Source organism: Colobus angolensis, unplaced genomic scaffold (assembly GCF_000951035.1).
Source record: "Colobus angolensis palliatus isolate OR3802 unplaced genomic scaffold, Cang.pa_1.0 Scaffold106, whole genome shotgun sequence".
NCBI lineage: Eukaryota > Metazoa > Chordata > Mammalia > Primates > Cercopithecidae > Colobus > Colobus angolensis.
The window spans coordinates 4341726-4361068 of record NW_012111586.1 but is presented as its reverse complement, the minus strand read 5'-3'; the positions used below and the strand labels follow the sequence as shown (position 1 = coordinate 4361068).

At 40.9% G+C, this 19343-nt stretch overlaps 1 protein-coding gene across 4 annotated transcripts in view; it reads left to right on the top strand.

Annotated features, from left to right (window-relative positions):
- Positions 1-19343, top strand: part of PIK3R3 (phosphoinositide-3-kinase, regulatory subunit 3 (gamma)) — a 153273-nt gene that overhangs the window by 114463 nt on the left and 19467 nt on the right. For 3 of the 4 annotated variants that reach the window (XM_011946723.1, XM_011946737.1, XM_011946732.1), the window contains 4 exons: positions 6689-6869; positions 7602-7727; positions 12524-12666; positions 18540-18716. In XM_011946723.1, the coding sequence (XP_011802113.1) occupies positions 6689-6869; positions 7602-7727; positions 12524-12666; positions 18540-18716 (627 nt within the window). The remainder of the gene's footprint in view (positions 1-6688; positions 6870-7601; positions 7728-12523; positions 12667-18539; positions 18717-19343) is intronic. The other variant, XM_011946741.1, reaches the window with a different exon arrangement.

Genomic DNA, 19343 nt, shown 5'->3' with positions numbered 1-19343 from the left:
GCCTCCCAAAGTGTTGGGATTACAGGCATGAGCCACCACGCCTGGCTGAATTTATTGTTATTGGCCCACCAAACACATTCTGCATTTAATATTGCAGCTCAGGGAGTTAGAAAAGGCAACAGTTGGCCAGGCATGGTGGCTCACGCCTATAATTCCAGCACTTTGGGAGGCCAAAGTGGGCAGATCACGAGGTCAGGAGTTCAAGACCAGCCTGGCCAAAATATGGTGAAACCCTGTCTGTACTAAAAATACTGGAAAAAAAAATTAGCTGAATGTGGTGGCATGTGCCTGTAGTCCCAGCTACTCGGGAGGCTGAGGCAGAGAAATCACTTGAACCCAGGAGGTGGCGGTTGCAGTGAGCCAAGATCACACCACTGCACTCTGGCCTGGGTGACAGAACGAGACTCTGTCTCAAAAAAAAGAAAAGGCAACAGTTTATTTGGTTAGTTGGCTGAAACATGGATGAAAAGATGGCCTACTGTGAGCCAGCTGGAGGTGTCTGATCTACCTTGGTTAACACAGAGGAAGAGATTCAAAGGCTTAGGGAGAAGACTGGGTTGCTAGAGTGGATTTGTCGTTTAAATAATCTACTTATTCACACTGGTTGGGTCCAGACCACATACTTTTCAGCAGTACTCTGAGAAACAGATTTGTGAGGAGAACTCCATCATCCCTAAACGCTATGATTGCCCTTCTCTGTAGGCCGGACCTTAAAATGGGAACTGCAGTCGGTCAACGGAAAAATTTAAATGCGTGGGAATAACTGGATCCCAGGGTAGCAGAGGCCAAGTGAAGGGACTCAGTTGACAAAGGCAAGGTGGACATGGTTATCATAATGGACAGCAGAAGCAAGGCAACAGTCAGAATACTCTGACTCATGTAGGCCTATGGCATTGACTAATTCGCTGTGTGGGCAGCTCACTGTCTTTTTTCTTCTCCCTTCTCACCTAGTCTGTCTTGGCCTACTACAGTTTAAATTCCCTGAGGTTGGGGATTTTGTTTTATTATTGCTGTATCTCCAGTGTCTAGATTAGTGCCTGATAATGGGTAAGCATTAGAGAATGGATGTCTAATAAGAGTGTGTGTGTGTGTGTGTGTGTGTGTGTATATACATGTGTGTGTATATATATATTTATATTTGTATTTTTTAGACAGGGTCTCTCTCTGTCATCCAGGCTAGAGTACAGTGATGTGATCATAGCTCACTGAAGGCTTGAACTCCTGAGCTCAAGTCATCCTCCTGCCTCAGCCTCCTGAGTAGCTAAGACTACAGGGGTGTGCCACCATGCCTGGCAGCTAATTTTGTAAAAATTTCTTTGTAGAGATGAGGTCACACTATGTTGCCCAGGCTGGTCTCACACTATGGGTCTCAAGTGATCCTCCCACCTTGGCCTCCCCAGTCCTGAGATTACAGGTATGAGCCACCATGCCCAGCCTATAAATACTTTTTTAATAGAAGAATATGCTGCTTATTTTTCTGGAAAATGGTTTTAATCCCGCACTAAGTTGTAGAATTTCATTCCTTTTAAGGTTGAATAATAGTCTGCTATATGTATATACTACATTTTGTTTATCTGTTCATCACTTGATAGCATTAGCAAGAATGTTTGAAAGTTTTCAGGGAATATATAATCTAGTGAGGACAAAGGGAATGAGAAAATGGCTTTGAGTGAAAGTTTAATAGCAGGAGAGGTTCACACAATATGCTTTGGAGGCTGAAAGGGAGAAAAGAGATATCTTTGTTAAAAGAATGTCGAAAACTGACCTTCATGGAAGAGATTGCATTTGCAGAATATCTTGAAGAAGGGGATAGGTTTGGACATGTAGAAAGTGGGAGGGGAGTAGCAGGAATAGATAACAATAGGGGCAAATATACGGAGGTGAGATTTTATAGCTGCTTTTTGTGAGATGTAGTCCTGTTTGGCTAAAAGATAAAGTTTGTAAAGAAGAAGTGGCAGGGCATAGGAGGTTGGAAAGGGGTCATGTTTAAGAGGGCCTTGAATTCCAGAACTTGGGAGTTTGTATTTAATGTTGTAGGTAGGTGGGGAGAACCACTGCATTTTTTCGGCAGGGAAATTGTGATCAGGCTATATATATTCGTTTTGAGACAGAGTCTTGCTCTGTTGTCCAGGCTAGAGTGTAACGGTGTGATATCGGCTCATTGCAACCTCTGCCTCCCAGGTTCAAGTGATTCTCCTGCCTCAGCCTCCTGAGTAGCTGGGATTACAGTCATGTGCCACTACCCCCAGCTAATTTTTGTATTTTTGGTAGAGGCATGATTTCACCATGTTGGCCAGGCTGGGCTTGAACTCCTGACCTCAGGTGATCCACCCGCCTCTGCCTCCCAAAGTGCTGGGATTACGGGCATGAGCCACCGCGGGGATAGATGTTGACTTCTAGCTGCTCCAGAACTGCAAGGTAGAAATGTATCTAGGATATAGCTAGAAATGTAGTTTAATGCTTAGGAGAGAGTATAGGGCCAGAGAAAGAATCAAGCTACCATATGCATAGAGTAAATGGGATTTTTTATGGAAAAAATATATAAAATTTAAAAAGGTGGAGACTGAAGGCAAAATTTTTTTTTAGGGAATAACTGGGGTCAGGGAGGAGACAGAAAGAGTGGTTTGAGAGGTTGAAAGAAAATAATAATTTCGTCAAAGTTACGGAAGGATGAAATAAAGAAGGCAGAGAGTGAGGGAGAAGGAAGACCTGGGATAAAGGAAGGGGACAGAGTCTGAATTTGTTCAGTCATTGGTGACTCTCAAATGAGAGGAATGAGAGTGAAACCAGAATACAGAGAGTAGTAGGTAGTGAGGAAATAGAGATTTTTCAGTTCAATAACTCTTATTTTTTAAATTGGTAAATAGTATTTGTTGTAGAAAATCTGGATACTTAACAAATCTTTAAGAATCTGCTATCTGCCAGACATTGGACTAGGTGCTGAGATGCAAGGAGGACTAGCATGATAAAGGCATGACCTTCAATTCCTTCATTCCTTCTCTCATCTCTGCTTAGAGTCCATAGTACATTATTATTAAAATTACCCATGTGAATATATTCTTAAACTTGCTCCTCTTCCTCCATTGTAGTCACGAGACTAAATTCCAACACGTGAATTCAATTCTCCACCTAGTCCTTGCCTATACTTGAGCTGCTGAATGTGGAGAAAGGGATGTGACCACATGGATTGGTCTCACATTAATTATGACCACTAACCTTCAGTGACCTTTAAAACTGCCCAGCTTAACTTCTGCATGTCCACAATGCATTCATCCCGCTTCCCCGTCACTTTCCTAAATGACAATTTCACATGTTCTTTTTTTTCTCTTTTAAAGAACAACCCTTCTTCCCACTTTTAACTAAAGAACTTGCTTTTAATTTCACTGATAATGTGGACACAGTCAGACGAGAACTCCTTCATGCTCCTATTACCACAGCTGTCAACATATTTACACATTAATGTGAATAGTCTGCCGCTTTTCTGTTCCAGTGGATGACTATTCATGTCCTTGTCCAGGGTCTGCTTCTCTGTTTGTGGACTGGATCCCATCCCATCCCTCTAATCTACTCAAGGACATCACTCTAGAAACTATCTTGTCCTCTTTTTTGGATCAACAATTTTTGTCTCTCTATTGAGTCTTTCCCATCAGCATATAAATATACTCCATTATCTTCCATTTAAGAATAGTAAATAATTGACCCAATATCTCTTTCTAGCTACTTCCCTATTTCTCTGCCCTTATTTACAGCAGTATTCCTCGAGACACTTGCCTATGGGCATGTCTTCTTTGTCTTTCATTTTCTTGAATCCATTCCAGTGAGGGTTCTATCCTTACCATTTCACTGAAACCATTAGTCAGTTCATTTAGTGATACCTGCTTTGCCAAACCTAATTATCATTGGACTTGGTTGATAATTTTCTCTTTGTTGAAATGCTTTTGTATGTGTTGTTTTTTAGGATATCACACTCTTAGTTCTCCTCTTACTTCATTAATTGCTCCCTTTTGGTTTCCTTTGCTGGTTCTTCCTTCCATGTCTCTGACCACTAAACATTGGCATACCCCAGTTCTTAGTCCTTGGACATCTTCTTCTGTCCAGCTATACTAACCTTCAAATAACATCTATTGGCTGGCAACTCCTGAATTTCTGTCTTTAGCCCAGACCTTTCTCCTGAACTTTAGATTCTTTAAGTAGGCTGCTGGATCATCTGCTTTTGAATGTTTAGTAGGCATCTCAAACTTAAAGTGTCTAAAACCAAACTTTTTCCACCTTTAAACATATTCTTTTTTTTTTTTTTTTTTGAGATGACGTCTTACTCTGTAACCTTGGCTGGAGTGCAGTGGCATAATCTCAGCTCGCTGCAACCTCTGCCTCCTTGGTTCAAGTGATTCTTCTGCCTCAGGCTCCTGAATAGCTGGGATTCCAGGTGTCCTCCACCACGCCAGGCTAATTTTTGTATTTTAGTAGAGATGGGGTTTCACTGTGTTGGTCAGGCTGGTCTTGAACTCTTGACCTCAAGTGATCTTCCCGCCTCGGCCTCCCAAAGTGCTGGGATTACAAGTGTGAGCCACTATGCCTGGTCTAAACCCATTCTTTTTAAATAGCCTTCTTCATGTCAATAAATGACAATTCCATTCTTCTGATTACTTATGACATAAACCTTGAAATCATCTTTATCTTGTCTCTCTGTCATATTCGTATCCAAGCCATCAGCAAATCCTGTCAGCTCTGTCTTCAAAATATATTAAGAATCTCACTATTTCTCATGACCTGTACTGCTGCTACCCTTATCCAAGACACCATCATGCGTTGCCTAGATTATTGTAAAAGTTTCACAGGTGATATTTCCACTTATACCGCTGCCCCCTTTGAACAGTCTTTTCTCAACCCAGCAGCTAGAGTGAGCCTTTTAAACCGCAAGATAGATTACATGATTCTCCTGAAAACCCTTTTATGCCTCCATCTCACTCAGTAAAAGCTCAAGCCCTTACAGTAATCTACAGACTGTTATTACATAATCTAAGCTCCTTTTACATCTCTTACCTAGTCTCCTATTACTCTCCCTTTTGCTCGTTCAGGCCCAGCATCACTGGCCTTCTTGCTGTTCCTTGAGCGTGCCAAGCATGCCCTTACCGCACCTCTCTCTAGGACACTTCCCGTACACGTCTGCTGTACTAGCTCCCTCACTTCACTTAGAACTCTGTTCAAATACCAGCTGAACACAGAGATTTTCCTTGAGCAATACAATCCTCCACCACAGGAACTCCTTTCCCTTTACTCTGCTTTATTTTTTTTCCCAATAGACTTACTACCATTTGGTATATTTAGTTGTTTATTTTTGTGTTCTATCTTGAGAAATTTGTTATCTTCCTTAATAAACTGAAAGACAGAGAGATGTTCCTTATGCTGTTAAACTGGAAGCTCCACGAGAGCATGGACTGTATCTGGCTTGTTTATCATATATCTGTAGTGCATTATGTAATTCCTGGCACATAGATATTCAGCACATCATTTTAAATGAATGAATGCCTTTTAACTTTAACAGAGAGGCCAGCTTGCAATTATTGTATGTGTGAGTGTACACATTTGTAGTAACTGTATATGATTAGATGGCCTTTCTCATGTACATTTAATAGAAATAATTTATCATTCATCTAAAAACTGACCTAAACATTGTTTAAATCAGCTTATAGGGTCAATCTTATTGCGTTTGACCTTTTACAAATCCCAGTGCCTCATTTATTATATAAAATGGCATGGCATAAAGAGAGAGAGGGGCATAAATCTGCATGCTGCTGTAAGAAGAATTGAATGGGAATAGTACAGCATTTTGCTATGAATCAGCCTGCTGCGCTTTTAGATTATGCCTTATGGGACTTGCAAAACATTGCTATTTTAAACTTTAGTTATAAATTATCTTTTAAGGGACCATTTAGATATGACTTAGTAAACAAAGGTGGCCTGAACTGTCCAAGCATGAAATTACATTCATCTAATATACATAGCTCTTCAAAAGCTATACTTTGTAAAACGGTTGAATGACTTGAATCATTTACATGTTGTGATAGCCTAAACAGTCATTTCTGAGAATTATAAGCAAGTGTAAAAGACAAAATAGTATAAGGTTCTAGATTAATTATGCAGCTATAAATCATAGATTAAGGAGCTCAATTATGTTTGTGCATTAACAACAAAACCTTGAGTGTGTTGGTTATTGTGTGACAAATATTTATCATTCCTTTCATATAGAGATGGCTTCTGCTCCCTCCACAGAGACATACAACCACATATCTTTGGGTCCTTAGGAGATTTTTTCTGTTCTTCCTGATTAAAAATATTGATAGAATTTAAATTTGAAAATTCATTGAGAATATAAACAAAAATAGAATTTATTTCTATTTTATTTTTCTTAAGTGATTTTTTTGTTACATTTGTTCATACTGAATTCTGTGTAGATATGTTGACCTTTAATAACCAAGGTATTTTATGGACAAAACAATGCAAAAGTAATTATAGATATATATATGTTCACACACACAATAACGTGTCTTTTCACTCCTTCCAGCCACATTAACATAGTAAAACTTGTTTATTATGTGACACCAAGCTTTCACATTTCCATATGAAAACAGTAGTTCAGTTGAATTTGGGGGGAAAAAATCCACAGTTGTTGTCTTGTTGTTCACAGGAAGGGAGGCAATAATAAGTTAATAAAGATCTATCACCGGGATGGTAAATATGGCTTTTCTGATCCTCTGACATTTAATTCCGTGGTGGAGCTCATTAACCACTATCACCATGAATCTCTTGCTCAGTACAATCCCAAGCTTGATGTGAAGCTGATGTACCCAGTGTCCAGATACCAACAGGTAAGATTACGGAAGTCCTTGCTAGCTATTGAGCAAGTCATTATTTAACAACCTTATTTGATTTTATTTACGAGTGTTATCAGTTTAAAAGAACTAGCCATTTTATTATTTATTTATTTATTTACTTTATTTATTTACTGTTGCCCAGGCTGGAGTGCAGTGGCATGAATATGGCTCACTGCAGTCTTGACCTTCTGGGCTCAAGTGGTCCTCCTGCCTCAGCCTCCCCAGTAGCTGGCATCACAGGTGCATACCACAACTTCAGGGTCTTGCCATGTTGCCCAGGCTAATCTTGAACTCCTGGGCTCAAGCAGTCTTCTCACTTTGGCCACCGAAAGTGTTGGGATTATAGGCATGAGTCATTGTGCCTAGTGCCTACTTAAGATTTTAGATATTTTTGGAACTTATTTTGTGGCTACCCTTCTATAATATTGCATATACTTGTTACCTTTATATAAAAATACTTATGTTTATGTTTCCCACTTATACTTCATTTCTTAATTTTTAAAGTATTAATCATTTTGATGTGATTTAAAGGCTGATCTTAATATTATCAAAGGATTTGGTACATTTGTGTGCTTGATATTAATACAGTGACTTAAACTTGTACAGTTGAAATACAGTTTAAAAATAATAGATGGTTGAGGTGATATTTTCCTTTGAAAAATAGATATGGAAAAAGTCACATGTCAGAATTGTTAACATTCTTTATTTTTTTCTTTACCTGTATAGGATCAGTTGGTAAAAGAAGATAATATTGATGCAGTAGGTAAAAAACTGCAAGAATACCACTCTCAGTATCAAGAGAAGAGTAAAGAGTATGATAGGCTCTATGAAGAATATACAAGAACATCCCAGGTTGGTATATTTATGTTGTTTTGACTAGTATGTGTGCAATGTTTTAGTTACATCAAATTTTCTATCATTCACTTGATGATCTTTAGCTGTTTTAATGTCTTAAAGGCTTAAACAGCCTTTTTGAAACTTTGATGATATAAATTCCCCTCCCTTCTTAATTGGTTAAGGATATAATTTGTATCAGTTAATATTAACTGGTCACAAGTGACAAAAAAAAGAACAAAGGCTTCAGATAGAAACGTAGTTTTCTTTCATGTGTATATAGGAACTACAGGGGTGTTAGGGTAACTCCACTGTCCTCAGAACTTACAGGCATTTTCTGTCTTGATGCTTGGCTATCTGTGGAAGAGGGCTTACTCTAATACTGGCTGTCACAACCATATTCTAGTAAACAGGAAGGAAGAATAGGAAGGAGAAAGGAAGGTTCTCTATCTTTAAGACAACTTCCTAGAAGGAGCACACGCTGCTTTCACTTTTATCCCACTGGCTAGAACTAAGTCGCATGGTCATACCTAGCTACAGGTCACAGCTAGCTGTAGGGAGGCTGAGAAATCTAGTTTTTATTTGGTCAGGTGTGCTCAACTAACATGTGGGGATTTACTGAGGAAGAAGGAGCTGATGGATGGAAATTGTGGGCTTACTAGTAGGCTTAACTACACAGTTTTTAGATCATTAACTTTAATAACCAGTAATACTTACTTTTCATATGTAGAGCAAAATTCTATAGAATAATCTAGTTTCTTTCCTTGGACTTCTTATACCTGACAACTTTGATTCTTTTTTAGCTAGACTTGGTTTAATTTGCCCTAAGTTGTCACATAGTTTGTCAAAAGTGTTTGGAATTTTGATGAAGCTGGGTATCTTCAGAGAAGTTTACTTTTTATAATATTTGGGTAGGAAGTGGCTTAGGAAAATATATTTAACTATGTTTCTCATGTACATTCTCTTGGAACACAAGTTATTACTTTGAGTATCAAATGATTTATAGAAGCATTAGTCCATGTTGATTCTACTTAATTCCTAGTGAATTCTTAGTGCAACAGTAGCTTACCCTGGGCTCTTTCTAGTAGATAACAATAATGGATTTTTTTAGTGTTTACTTTCTATTTCATGAATTTCTGCTCTTTTTAATTTTTTTCTGCCTTTTTTCGGTTTAATTTTCTCTTTTCCTACTTCTTAAGGTGGGTGGAAATTTTGTTCATTCGTTTAAAAACTATCTTTTCTGGCCAGGCGCAGTGGCTCAAGCCTGTAATCCCAGCACTTTGGGAGGCCGAGACGGGCAGATCACGAGGTCAGGAGATTGAGAACATCCTGGTTAACACAGTGAAACCCCATCTCTACTAAAAAATACAAAAAATTAGCCGGGCGTGGTGCCAGGCGCCTGTAGTCCCAGCTACTCTGGAGGCTGAGGCAGGAGAATGGCGTGAACCCGAGAGGCGGAGCTTGCAGTGAGCTGAGATCCGGCCACTGCACTCCAGCCTGGGTGACAGAGTGAGACTCTGTCTCAAAAAAAAAAAAAAACAAAAAACTTTCTTTTCTAAAATAAGCACTGAAAGCAATACATTTTCCTCTAAGCACTGCATATATGCATCTCACAAATTTTGTCATACTCTGTTTTCCTTATTATTCAGTTTTTAATATTTTCTCTTTTTTTGTGATTTCTTCTTTTGCCCCTTGTGTTTTTAATTTCTAAATTATTTGGGACTTTCAAATATATTATTTATTTCTAATTTAAATTAATTGTTGTTAGTAAATATATTCATTAAAGTTATATTCTTTTGACATTTATTGACCTAGATTTTATTTTATTATTGGTATTTTTATGAGACAGAATCTTGCCCTGTCCCCCAGGCTGGAGTGAAGTGGCACCATCTCAGCTCACTGCAATCTCCGCATCCCGGCTTCAAGCAATTCTCCTGCCTCAGCCTCCCGAATAGCTGTGATTACAGGTGCCCACCACCATACCTGGCAAATTTTTGTATTTTTAGTAGAGACAGGTTTTCACCATGTTGGCCAGGCTGGTGTCAAACTCCTGACCTCAGGTGATTCGCTCATCTCAGCCTCCCAAAGTGCTGGGATTACAGGCGTGAGCCACTTTGCCCGGCCAGCTCTTTTTTTATTTTTATTTTTTATTTTACTTACTTATTTTTTAAGTAGAGATGGGGTTTTGCCATGTTGGTTAGGCTGGTCTTGAACTCCTGACCTCAAGTGATCAACCTGACTCAGCCTCCCAAAGTGCTGGGATTACAGGCATGAGCCACCGTGCCCAGCCACAAACAAAGCCATAAACAACTTTTTAAGAAGCTTATCTGTGATTTGAAGAGAATTTTGGAATAAGAATGCTTTTTTTTCGAAGTGTTGTTACCAGAGCTTGCTTATATGCTGCAAAGAAGGAATCATTAGACTGGGAGAGTTAATAATGTAAAAGGGGCTAGCTGATACGATGGAGTGAAGGACCCAGAAAGGAAAGGGAGCTGAGACCCAGAGCACATGTGAATAAAGGGAGGGGAAGGGAGAGAAGAGGTGAACAGGTAGGTTTATAGTTTTGGTGGCAGGTGTAGTGGTATAGTGGCATTGTTTATGGGGGAGGTGCTGACTTAGTAGTGATATCAAATACTTTTCCCTTTGCTGTTCTACTTACCGATATATATACCAGTGTTAATAAAATCTAAATTATTAGTGTTTTCTTTGAAGATCCAGGGCCAGAACTTTATAGGTAATTTCTAACCTTGCAAGGGAGCTAAGGCTATCCACTATAATTTAAGAGTTGTAGAATTAGTACCAAGATATTTGGCATATGGGCATTCTAGTTAGTTTTTAATATTAAGATACATATGATGTAATCTCAACTGTATGGACTATCACAAGGTTCCAGCCTCCCTCATCTGCTAATCCTCTAATGTTCTAGCCCTACTGGGCAATTACTATTCCTTGAACATGCCTTGTTATTTTATGTATACATTATACCATGCCTCCTTTGTGCAGTGCTGCATTTTCTTCCTCTATCTCAGTTCTTTAAGACCTAGCTTAAGTGTCACCTCCTCTGTGAAGTCTCTGTAAAGCAATAAATAACTAGTTAATATCACTTGGTTGCCTCTTCCATGACATGAAACCAAACCTTATTAGAGTTCAGAAATCTATTCCACCTGTATATTCTGAGTCTTAGAGGGCAGGCTTCATGTTTCACAAATCTCTATCACCAGATGGTAATTTCTGTGTAGTGGATTCTCAATAATCAATTGTTGAAAATGACAAATGCTTAAACTGGGTGTGTGGTGCCCTCCTAAAGTCTCAACTAGTTGGGAAGCTGAGGTGGAATGATCCCTTAAGCCCAGGATTTCAAGTCCAGCTTAGGCAACAGTTTTAAAAAAACTAACCCACCCGCCCACCCACCAGCAAAACCAAAACCAAAACCCACCCCAGCCTAATAAGTGCTAGATAATGTAGGAATTATCCTGTAAGCATCAAAACTTCTAGAATTATAAACATTCAGGTAGCAGTTTTTCTAGACCCTTAGGCATATTTATTGCCTTTCTAAAAAACAAACTGAACAAAATTTAACCTTCTGAAGATTTTCGGGGAATCGTGATTCAGATGTTTTTTTGTTTTTGTTTTTGTTTTTTTTTTGAGACAAAGTCTTGCTCTGTCATCCAGGCTGGAATGTAGTGGCACAATCTCGGCTCACTGCTACTGCTGCCTCCCAGGTTCAAACGATTCTCTTGCCTCAGCCTCCTGAGTAGCTGGGATTACAGGCGTGTGCCACCATGCCTGACTAATTTTTGTATTTTTAGTAGAGACGGGGTTTCACCATGTTGGTCAGGCTGGTCTCTAACTCCTGACCTCGTGATCTGCCTGCCTTGGCCTCCCAAAGTGCTGGGATTACAGGCGTGATCATCTTACTATTCTTAAGTGCATTGGACTTTAGCAGCTATTTTTCCCCTTGTCATTTTCTTCTAATCAGATTAATCTACTGATGAATCTGTTTGGAAAACTAAGCACATACTTTAGAAATGAGAGTAAGAATAAATAGACTTTATAAGACTCTTCTGGGAGTAAATCTTTGTGCTTTGGTGCATGGACTCTTTAGCTCTATCCATTCACTCTTTCAGCACCTTTTGGGGAATAGCACTATAATAGGTGCAAAATCAGAATTTGGTCCTTGTCTTCAAGGTGTTCAGGGTTAATCTCTCTTGGCAGCTCAGAGACCTTTCTGTGGTTCTTAGCGATATATTTCACATAATGGTTCTTTTTCATTTATTTATAGTTTTTAAAAAGTTTTAAATTTCTTATTTTTTACATGGAATCTTGTTCTGTCACCTGGGTTGGAGTGCAGTGGTGTGATCTTGACTCACTGCGACCTCTGCCTCCTGGGTTCAAGCGATTCTCCTGCCTCGGCCTCCTGAGTAGCTGGGATTACAGGCACCCACCACCACACGCCTGGCTAATTTTTGTACTTTTAGTAGAGACAGGGTTTTGCCATGTTGGCCAGGCTGTCTTGAACTCCTGACCTCAAGTGATCTGCCTGCCTCAGCTTCCCAAAGTGCTGGGATCACAGGTGTAAGCCACCACGCCTGGCCTATTTTATAGTTTAAATGATGTATTTTACATATAGGTAATAGAGTAGAGATTGAATAAAAGCTCTTGTTTTAGTCCTCCTAAACAAGGGGAAAGACTTTTGAAAGACTAGGTGTTATATGGGATTACATTAATAACTAGAATTGTAAAATTTAAGACCAAGGTTAGAAGAAAATAATAAAGATAATGAAGCCTGTGTTTTTTCTTTGTCTCTCCTGTAGGAAATACAGATGAAGAGGACTGCAATAGAAGCTTTTAATGAAACAATTAAAATATTTGAAGAGCAGTGTCACACACAAGAACAACATAGCAAAGAGTATATTGAGCGATTTCGCAGAGAGGGGAATGAAAAGGAGATTGAACGGTAAGTACTTAGTACCTCCAAGGGCATCAGTGAGACAGGATTTCTTTTCTTCCCCAATAATTTCTGTCTTGTTTGCTTTTGCCCCTCAAACTGCACAGCCCTACTATTGGAACCACTTGCTGTTTCCACTAATGGCACCAAATTGAACTTCCTCTCTCCTCTGCTCTTTCTTCATTTTCCCAAATTAACTCCTGCTTATCCATTAGGACTTCAGGTTAGATACCATCTTTTCTAGAAATTGTTCCCTGATTCTGGAGACCAATTGAGGGGCTGTATTTTGGGTCCCTACAGTGTCTGGTCCTGATCCCTAGTGTAACATTTACTGAATGCCATGCCCACTCAACTGTAAACTCATCGAGAGTAGGCATTGGTGGCTTATTTTCCCTGGTAGCCCTAGTACCTACTTATGTATGGGAGTACATAATGGGTGCTCATTTAATATTTTTTTGAAATGGAATCAACTTTGGCAGCAGTCTGAGAATAAATTGTAGTAGAACAAGACTAGGCAGGAACACCAGCCTGACTTGCACATGACTGCAGCGGTTGTGGTCATCAGGTTAAACGATAATGAGGGCCTGGACTAGAGAAGTAGCAGAAAAGAAGCGGGAGGTCATGGGAATGCTAGGGACTTTATGCCTGACCAGATATGGTAGGTGTGGGAGAAGTCAAAGATTATTCCTAGATTTCTGGTGTGAGAGACTGGAAGATGGTGTTTTTCACCCAAATAAGTAGTACATGAGGAGAGTCTAGGGTTGGAACCAGTGAGTTCGAGGTTCCTGTGAGAACACAAATGGAGCTCACTGGGGAGCGGGCAGCTGATTATTTGGATTTAGAACTTGGTATAGAAAGGATTTGGAAGGCATAGGTGTGTAGCTGATGGTAGATGCTAAGAATGAAATTACACAGAAAGAATGAGTGGCAGGAGAAGTAATGGATTTGATAACTAAAAGGATATTGAAAGCCTGTCAAAGCAAATTTAGCGGAGTATTGGAAGACTAAGCTAGATTGTAGTGGGTTGAGGAGTGCTAAAATGGGTAATAAATATAAGTAATTAATATGCAATGGAAAAGCAAAATTATTTCTCATATTAGGACCACAGTATTAGTGTATTTCTGTGTGCATGAGTTTAGAGCTAAGTGCTGTGAGGCAGTGTAGCTTAAATGATTAAAACTATGGGCTTGAATTCTGAATTGGCCGTTTTATTAGCTGTATAACCTTAGGTGAATTAACTTTTTTCAGTCTGTTTTCTCTTCCATAAACTGAATAATGTCTTGTTGGAATGCTAGAGAATTAAGTAGTATATATCTTGGCACATGATGGGCTTTCAGTAAATGATAATTATTTATTTATTTGAGATGGAGTCTCTCTGTGTTGCCCAGGCTGGAGTGCAGTGGTGCCATCTTGGCTCACTGCAATATCTGTCTCCTGGGTTCAAGTGATTCTTGTGCCTCAGCCTCCTGAGTCACTGGGATTACAGGCGCCCACCACCATGCCTGGCTACTTTTTTGTATTTTTTAGTAGAGACGGGGTTTCACCAAATTGACCAGACTGGCCGTGAACTGCTGACCTCAGGTAATCCACCCGCCTTGGCCTCCCAAAGTGCTGGGATTACAGGCTTGAGCCACTGCGCCTGGCCTAATGATAATTATTATTAACGATGAAGAAACAGAAAAGGATTTGTAGTTTTGTACAAAGGGAAGTAAAGTAGCATGATAACGTTTTGTTTTATTTTATTTATTTATTTATTTTTTGAGACAGAGTCTTGCTCTGTTGCCCATACTAGAGTGCAGTGGTGCGATCTCGGCTCACTGCACCCTCTGCCTCCAGGGTTCAAGTGATTCTCCTGCCCCAGCCTCCCAAGTAGCTGTGTTTACAGGTGCATGCCACCACACCTGGCTGATTTTTGTATTTTTAGTAGAGATAGGGTTTCATCAAGTTGACCAGGCTGGTCCTGAGCTCCTGATCTCAGGTGATCCACCTACCTTGGCCTCCCAAAGTGCTGCAATTACAGGCATGAGCCACTGCGCCCAGCCTATTTTATTTTTTTATTATTTTTTGAGGTAGGATCTTGCTCTGTTGCCCAGGCTGGAATGAAGTAGCATGATCATGGCTCACTGCTGCCTCAACCTCCTGGGCTCAAGGGATCCACTTGCCTCAGCCTCCCGAGTTGCTAGGAGTACAGGCAAGTGCCACTGCTCTGGCTAATTTTTAAAAATCTTTTTGTAGAGATGGGGTCTTGAACTCCTGGGTTCAAGCAATCCTCTGCCCTCAGCTTCCCAAAGTGCTGGGATTACAGGTGTGTGTCCAGTCTGTGAGGTTTTAATAGTAATATAAAGCCACATATTGAGTGACAAGGGAATAATGTAGACAGTTGTTACCATAAGGGTTCAGAGCATAGCAAAACTTTGTGTGTTGGAAAAGCTTATAGCCATCATCTGTTGAGTGCTTACCAAGATAATGTCAGGAAATGTTCTTGTCTTTTACATCTATTGTCACATTTAATTAACAGAAAATCCCAGTGAAGTAAGTACTGTTGTAGGTACCCATTTGTATTAGTCCATTTTCATGCTGCTGATAAAGACATACCTGAGACTGGGGCAGTTTACAAAAGGAAGAGGTTTAATTGGACTTACAGTTCCAGGTGGCTAGGGAAACCTCACTCACAATCACAGTGGTAGGGAAGGAAGAGCAAGTCACATCTTACGTGGATGGCAGCAGGCAAAGAGAATGAGGAAGATGCAAAAGCAGAAATCCCTGATAAAACCATCAGATCTCGTGAAACTTATTCACTACCATGACAACAGTATGGGGGAAACCGCCTCCATGATTCAGTTGTTTCACCCTGGTCCCTCCCACAACATGTGGGAATTATGGGAGTATAATTCAAGAGGAGATTTGGGTGGAGACACAGCCAAACCACATTATTCTGCCCTGGCCCCTCCCAAATCTTGTATCTTTACATTTCAAAACCAATCATGCATTCCTAACAGTCGCCCAAAGTCTTAACTCATTTTAGCATTAACTCAAAAGTCCACAGTCCAAAGTCTCATCTGAGACAAGGCAAGTCCTATGAGCCTGTAAAATCAAAAGCAAGCTAGTTATTTCCTAGATACAATGAGGGTACAGACATTGGGTAAATACAGCTGTTCTAAATGGAAGAAATTGGCCAGAACAAAGGGGCTACAGGGTCCATGCAAGTCTGAAATCCAGCAGGGCAGTCAAATCTTAAAGCTCCAAAATGGTCTCCTTTGACTCCGTGTCTCACATCCAGGACATGCTGATGCAAGAGATGGGTTCCCATAGTCTTGGGTAGCTCTGCCCCTGTGGCTTTGCAGGGTACAGCCTCCCTCCTGGCTGCTTTCACAGGGTGACCTTGAATGTCTGCAACTTTTCCAGGCACACAGTGTAAGGTGTCAATGGATCTACCATTCTGGGGTCTGGAGGACAGTGGCCCTTTTCTCACAATGCCACTAGGTGGTGCCCCAGTAGGAACTCTGTGTGGGGGCTTCGATCCAGCGTTTCCCTTCCACACTGCCCTAGCAGAGGTTCTCCATGAGGGCTCTGCCCCTGCAGCAAACTTCTGCCTGGGCATCCAGGTGTTTCCACACATCCGAAATCTAGGTGGAGTTTCCCATTTCTTGACTTATGTGCACCTGCAGGCTCAACACGACATGGAAGCTGCCAAGGCTTGGGGCTTGTACCATCTGAAGCCATGGCCTGAGCCCTATGTTGACCCCTTTCAGCCATGGCTGGAGTGGTTAGGATGCCGGGCATCAAGTCTCTAGGCCGCACACAGCTCAGGGACCCTGGGCCCAGCCAACTAAACTCCTTTTTCCTCTAGGCCTCCAGGCCTTGATGGGAGGGGCTGCGTTGAAGACTTCTGACATGCCCTGGAGACATTTTCCCCATTGTCTTGAGGATTAACATTTGGCTTCTTGTTACTTATGCAAATTTCTGTGGCTGGCTTGAATTTCTCCTCAGAAAATGGAATTTCATTTTCTATTGCATTGTCAGGCTACAAATTTTTCAAACTTTTATGCTCTGTTTCCCTTTTAAAACTGAATGCTTTTAAGAGCACCCAAGTAACCTCTTGAATGCTTTGCTGCTTAGAAATTTCTTCTACCAGATACCCTAAATCATCTCCCTCAAGTTCAAAGTTCCACAAATCTCTAGGGCAGGGGCAAAATGCCATCAATCTCTTTGCTAAAACGTAACAAGAGTCACCTTTGCTCCAGTTCACAACAAGTTCCTCATCTCCATCTCAGACCACCTCAGCCTGGACCTTATTGTCCATATGACTATCAGCATTTTGGTAAAGCCATTCAACAAATCTCTAGGAAGTTCCAGACTTTCCCACATTTTCCTGTCTTCTTCTGAGCCCTTCAAACTGTTCCAACTTCTGCCTGTTACCCAGTTTTAAGGTTGCTTCCACATTTTCGAGTGTCTTTTCAGCAATGCCTCACTCTGCTAGTACTAATTTACTAAATTAGTCCATTTTCATGCTGCTGATAAGGACATACCCAAGACTGGGCAATTTACAAAAGGAAGAGGCTTAATTAGGCTTACAGTTCCACGTGGCTGGGGAAGCCTCACAGTCATGGTGAAAGGCAAGGAGGGGCAAGTCCCGTCTTACGTGGATGGCAGCAGGCAAAGAGAGAATGAGGAAGATGCAAAAGCAGAAACCCCTGATAAAACCGTCAGATCTTGTGAGACCTGTTCACTACCACGAGAACAGTATGGGGGAAACACCCCCATGATTCAGATGGACCCCCTCTTCCCGGGTCCTTCCTACAACCTGTGGGAATTACGGGAGTACAATTCAAGATGAGATCTGGGTGAGGGCACAGCCACACCATATCACCATTTTAAACAGATGAGGAAATGAAGGCACTGAGACGTTCAATAACTTGCCCATGGCCCCACAGCAAGTGACAGCAGAGATTCAGACGTAGGTAGGCTAATTGCAAAACCATAGTTCTTAACTGTTGTGTTGTGCTACCTCTTGAATATCAAACATACAGCTTTACTTGTTCAGTCATTGCTGGATTCAGGGCCCAAACAAGGTTATTGAGATTCTCTCTCACATTGTATTTTAGCTCAGTTTTTCTCTGGGTTGATTTTATTCTCAGGCAGGCTTTGCCAGTGAAGTGACAGTATAGCTGCTGGGTTGAGAACTGCATATTCATAATTTAGCAATTCGTGTGGAAAGAGATAATTTATTTTAACAATACAGTTCTAGCAAATGTTCTAGAATTGACTCTCATTAGATCAGTTTGAGTCTTATTCCTATTCCTGAACCAGTCACTGTAGCCTGAGGGTAGGGGTGGGATAGAGTGGAATATTCTTATTGGCCAGTCTGGGCCATGTGTATTTACATCTCTGGATCTGAGATGGGGGAATGAATCCTTACCTCCAGGGAACATCAGGGTGCTAATACCAGAAACGGGAATGGATATGGGCCAGGCAAAAACAAATCTTCACCCTGCATAAGATATTGGGACCTCACTAGGTACAATGGCTCACGCCTGTAATCCCAGTACTTTGGGAGGCTGAGGCAGGCAGATAGTTTGAGACCAGCCTGGTCAACATGGCAAAACCCCGTCTCTGCTAAAAATACAAAAATTAGCCGGGTGTGGTAACTCGTGCCTGTAATCCCAGCTACTGGGGAGGTTGAATCAGGAGAGTTGCTTGAACCCGGGAGGCAGAGGTTGCAGTGAGCTGAGATCATGCCACTACATTCTAGCCTGGGGTGACAGAGCGAGACTCAATCTCAAGAAAAAAAAAAAGAAATAGGATATTAGGACCATGCTCACTCAGTAGGATCTGTCTGCTTGATTTCTATTTTAGCCTTAACATGTCACATATTTTTACAGAATTATGATGAATTATGATAAATTGAAATCACGTCTGGGAGAGATTCATGATAGCAAAATGCGTCTAGAGCAGGATTTGAAGAAACAAGCTTTGGACAACCGAGAAATAGATAAGAAAATGAATAGTATCAAACCTGACCTGATCCAGCTGCGAAAGATCCGAGATCAACACCTTGTGTAAGTAGTCTGGGAGTGTATGGGGAGGGAGACACTAGTGCCAGGTTACTACCAGCACTAGAGACGTTAGAGGTGGGAGAAGAGATTTGTAATTGAGAATTGGCCGGTAATATGGTAAGAATTTAGGAAAATGGCCTTGGTAGTTGTAGGGGGTACCGGAGTTAATCTGAAGTTAATATGTGGAGCAAACCAGAATATAGGATTCTTGATTCATAGAAATGCCTTGGAAATCTCAGAGGCTGGCTGTGGCATGAGTAAAATGCTATACCTTAAGAAGAACAGATTAATGTTTGGCTAAAACATAAAAATCAGAATCTTTGTTTACATAGTAGAACTGAGTGGGGAATTTCTATTTCCTCTGAGGGGAAATAGGTTCTAGGCTGGGCACAGTGGCTTACGCCTGTAACCCCAGCACTTTGGGAGGCTGAGGTAGGCAGATCATCTGAGGTCATGAGTTCTAGACACCAGCCTGGCCAACATAGTGAAACTCCATTTCTACTAAAAATGCAAAAATTTGCTGGGCATGATGGCACATGCCTGTAATCCCAGCTACTTGGGAGGCTGAGGCAGAAGAATCACTTGAACCCTGGAGGCAGAGGTTGCGGTGAGCCGAGATCACACCACTGC